Genomic DNA, 5,000 nt, shown 5'->3' on the forward strand with positions numbered 1-5,000 from the left:
TATGAATTTGCGTGCGCTGTAAGGATGCGCAGTAGAAATGGGCGCGAAAGTCCTTAAGTCGCCTTTTAAGTCGCCTTAACTTACGGTGACTTAAGGTCCCAGAGTAGGCCTAATATGCTGTGACAAATGCGAAAACAGGCAAGCTGACCTGACTCCTAGCGTTACGAGGCTTGAATGAAGGGGTAGTTTCTAAAGAAACTGTGGTGCTGCGTCGGTGGGGAAGTAGTATACAAAAATTTGGTTTATCAACGGAGTTGATAATGTAAATTGACCACCGTACAGAGATTCTAAAAGCTGACGTTTCGAGCGTTAGCCCTTCGTCAGAGCGAATCGAGGGATTATGGGTTGCGTGTAGTTTTTATAGTAGAGTAGGAACTACGCTATTGGTGGTAACATGGCAACGTGAAAAGTAGGAATATATCAGTTAAATGAAAAGCGTTTGTTAATACCGTGAGGATTAAGGGTGCCGATTTGAAAGATGAATTTTTGTTCCAGATTCTTGCGGCTTTCCGTCGTACCTAGATGTAGGGAAAGACCGCAGATAGCCATGTGTTTTTTGGAGTGGTTAGGCAGATTAAAATGGCGAGCGACTGGCTTAGATGCATCCTTGTCATTCTTCTCAACATCGCGAAGGTGTTCGCGGAATCGGTCACCTAGTCGTCTACCTGTCTCACCAATGTATAATTTATTGCATAACGTACAGGTTACGCAATAAATGACATTTGCGGAGGTACATGTGAAACGATCGGTGATCTTAACAGATCGCTTAGGTCCCGATATCTTGCTAGTGTTAACAATGAAAAGACAAGTTTTGCATCGTGAGCGCGCGCATTTGAAAGTGCCGGGTTGCTCGTTGGTTTTGAGCGCGCTTCTAACTAAAAAGTTGCCTACGTTTTTGTCGCGTTTGAATGAAATAAGTGGAGGTTGCGAAAAGATTCTACCAGTCTCGGGATCATTTTGGAGTAATTTAAAATTACTAACATTACTTGCATCAAACCTCATGCATCAGTCAATTCCAGCAGTGCCGATCCCCCTCCCCCCCCCCCCCCCCCCCCTTCCCCGAACATAAGCTTTAAAAAAAGGGCAAATTTTCTGGGATGGGGAGACATAAGCTGGCTAAATGCCTCGGGTTGGGGACGAAGGAAAAAGCTTTTAAATAGTTTTTAGAGCAGTACGAATTCGATGAAATTTCATTGAATTCGCATTGCTATTAGCAATATGCGAGTTTTTAATACAAGTTGACAACACAAGAAAATTGACGGGGGCTGAGCATTTGCCCTTTTCCTTCGTCCCCACCCTGGGCATTTAGATAGCTTATGTGTCCTCACCCCGGGGAATTTGCCCATTTTTTTTAAAAAATGATAATGCCCGGGGGATGGGGAGATGGGCACTGAAGGAATTGACTGATGTGTCTTGTAAACAAAATATCAAAGAATGTCACTGACATTTAGTTATTAAATTACTGAACTAAAAGGGCTAACGGTAGTGTGTTGAAGAGGTCATTTCAATTTCATGGATCTTTTTTCTTGAGAGATCAGACAAATGGCGCTTGCATGCCAAGTGCTTGCTATCAGAATGAGAATATGTTCTTTTTAGTAAGAGTTCGTTCTTGATTTTCTTAGGCTACAGTAAGGATGGATCGAGCCTGTGTGCTATCGAGAATAGGTACGACGTACATCTTTACAATTAAATTATCTTATTGGCCCGGACTTATGGCATAATCCTGTTGAGTTTTAGAATTCTGTTATTCATGGTGTATACTTATTGGACGGTGTCCACTGAATTTTTGTTATTGTATTTCATACCTTTACCGTAGACAGGATAACCACAACGTACAGCGGGTATCCACTTACTATAGGCCCCTTATGAACCAGCACCTTCAGACCGCCTTAGGATAGTTGCGCGCTGACCAATTCAGAATGCCCAGAAGAAAGAAATTCTCTGTAAGCATACCTGAATTTACCTGTTATCAAGCATGTAAGCCGTTTGTAGTGATTTATATGCTTACCTCCTTTTGAGGTGATCCACCTCAATTTCTTTCTCTCTTAACAGTTCTTGTAAACTTTTAACATCCCTATGGTATCTCTCCTTAATCTCGTTCAGGCTTTGTAGGCTTTTTTCATCTCGATACTGCTCCCTTCAAGACAACACCAACAACAACAACAAAAGACATCGTATTAATAACGCAGACAATTAGCTGGCTTGACTTGAATTTCTTTCGCAGTTCCAAAGATGTCAAAGATGTTTTTGATAAAATCAAATTAAAAAGCCTCGATCACTTGTATGTCCTTACTTGAATCAGTTCTATTCTTTGACCAAACGGAGACGCATTTTTTGTCAATAACTACCATTTTCCTGGTGAAGCTGGAGGTCGCTAAGAGATAACGCATGCTAGACACAAAGTGGCTTTGAAAGCAACAAGCACTCGTTTGCTTTAATAGTTACTTCTCCAATTGAAACTTTTGGCCTTTAATGATTATATTAGCAGTGATACTGGCAAACTGTCGGGAGGCAAAAGGGTAAAATACAACTGATCTTTCTTAAACTTGCGAGGTATTAAGGTAACCCCCCCCCCCCCCCCCCACCCCCCTTTCCCTTCAAAAAAAAAGAAAAAGAAATTTATTTATATAGCGACATTTCTTGTTTACAAACATTAACGTCACATTTCTTTTGATATTCAAATTTACCAACCACGGAACAAATGTTATTGTTTCAACAGTCAATTAGGTTCTGGTTGGCATATTAAGACGAGTTTTTTTTGAACTTCGAGCATTGCGCGGCCAAAAATACCATAATAATCTTTTGCCGCCAGTCAATTTTAGTTGGAATCACGTGTGTTTCGCGCCATGGAATATTTTGATGGCCGCAATAAGTCGACTCACAAAAAGTCCTGTTCCCTGGCTCATTTCTAACCTTTGTCGGAAGGATATGAAGTATTTTCACCTAAACAAAGGTTCGGGGAGCAACCTTCTTTAAATAAGCAATTATATCACGTTAATTTAACTCTCTCGTTCTAATCAACATGTTCCATTGTACACTCTTTTTTTGTTACCTTTGGCTATTTTGTTAGATTCCCAATTTATTTCACGTTGTTATTTATCTTTGTTTAGCATATAATAAAAATACAATACACAAAGAATCTTAATCTCGGGAGATTTGAATTGGGTACAACATTGAGTTAGCCGATTAGGTCTATTGTGTATATGTTTTCTTTGATTGGCATTTTATTGGATTTTCTCTAGAAATATGTTTTCCATAAAGCTTCAGTGCAATACTGTCTACACATCTTATGAATAAAATATAGAAATTTATTGTTGGTCCTCTGAGAAATAAGAACCTATTAAGAAACTACATGTAATCAGCCTGAATTATGAAAAAATAGCCTAAAATATTAGAACTTGCTCAGCCTGACCTCGAAAATTCTAGATTCTTATGTGTGGGTCTTTACTGTATTTTGTAGGGTTACCAGCAGTAACTTTTACCCTGTTATACAAGCATGACAGTATGCCATGTTTTCAGTTTCGCGGGCTTGGGAGATCCTTGAATTGTGTTCATCTTTTCATTACCAATCCAAATAAACTGAAAAACCAACTAGTAAGGTAGAATATGTATGGTAGAATTTTACCATGTGAGTTAAAAGAAGGAAAGTTTACCCCATCAAATTGGCCTTCAAGAATTTCCTGGCAGATCGGTTCATTTGAGGCACCCATGTTTTCAACTTCTGTTTTAAGTTCAGCCACTATTTGCCTTGCGCAGTTTTAAAGTTTGTTTCAAATCCTCCGCTGGGTTCGCTTTGACGTCAGTTCATATGACACTGGGGCACAACCAACTTGATTTTGAATAGAATTGTTTGCAGACAGGGGCTGTGGAACACTTTTGTTTACACTGGGTGACAGCCTGTGCAACCTTACATAACATGCACCACAGCACCTTAAACTGCTTATGAGGGCCACACAGCCAAACTTTTTTTCCAAAAAAGTTTTCTTAGCTTCAGGGAACAAATCATCTACTGACTTTGGGAGATATGTCCAGGCTTGACCCTAATTAGATGCACGCGGATTTCAATAAGCGTCACAAAGTGTCCCCTTGCTCTTCTCACCAACTTCAACATCACTTGTGCCTCAGAATACAGACAATTTATGTCACAAAGTGTCCCCCAAATGCTACTCTTTAAGTGAAGATTAGCTGCTGCATTTACCCAAAGCTAAAAATAATGCTGACCTTTACCCTTACCTTATTGTTGAAAATTGGTAGCAAATGCTTAGACTTAAAGGGACACTTTGTGTTGGATGTCAAAATTGGGCGTGTATCTAATTAGGGTCAAACCTGGACATAAGTGGACTTTGGTAGTGACTGTAAATGTTTTAGCTTGTACAGGGGAGTTGTGCATTTGGACGCTGAACATCAGAGGCGGATAGTGGTATTCCTACAGGCTTAACATTTTTCCTTTAACATCATTTATGGGACAAGATTCTTCCTTCCTTGTAGGTTTTTTACATATACTATAAGTAAGTACTGATGAAGACATTGTTTACAATCTCTGAGGCGCAGCTGGGACTAGTTCCTTTTTTTAGCTTTGATATAAGCTAGACTTAACTCTAGTGAATTGGAAAGTGAAACATTTGTAGCAAATTTTATGATAAATTCAACTCAACAATTGAAGCTAAGCTGAACACAATCTTAATGTGTAATTTTAAAGGGGGAACTGAAAAGGAAACACAAACACTGGGGGTCTCACGAACCTTTTTACGGAAGAAGTGTGCGGGAGATAAGCTGAAATTCAACTCTAAAGGAACCTATCCACGAATACTCGATACCTTTAAAAAAAAAAAAGGACAAAATTACCTTTTGCAAGGTCTAGCGATCGAGTACAGCCAGCTGTAACGACAACAGCAGTCCGAAAACGATCTGTAGGAAACCTCACTGAACCGTAACGCAAGTGACAGAAGCTGCTTCTACATCAACTTGACTACCTCTAACTCGAATATCAGATCACCGGT

At 39.7% G+C, this 5,000-nt stretch overlaps 1 protein-coding gene across 1 annotated transcript in view; it reads right to left on the reverse strand.

Moving 5' to 3' along the window:
* Positions 1–5,000, reverse strand: part of LOC138010698 (golgin subfamily A member 6-like protein 4) — a 42,794-nt gene that overhangs the window by 30,993 nt on the left and 6,801 nt on the right. Inside the window, exon 2 of the mRNA XM_068857675.1 lies at positions 2,009–2,137. Coding sequence (XP_068713776.1) covers positions 2,009–2,137 — 129 coding nt within the window. The remainder of the gene's footprint in view (positions 1–2,008; positions 2,138–5,000) is intronic.

Source organism: Montipora foliosa, chromosome 7 (assembly GCF_036669935.1).
Source record: "Montipora foliosa isolate CH-2021 chromosome 7, ASM3666993v2, whole genome shotgun sequence".
Lineage (NCBI taxonomy): Eukaryota > Metazoa > Cnidaria > Anthozoa > Scleractinia > Acroporidae > Montipora > Montipora foliosa.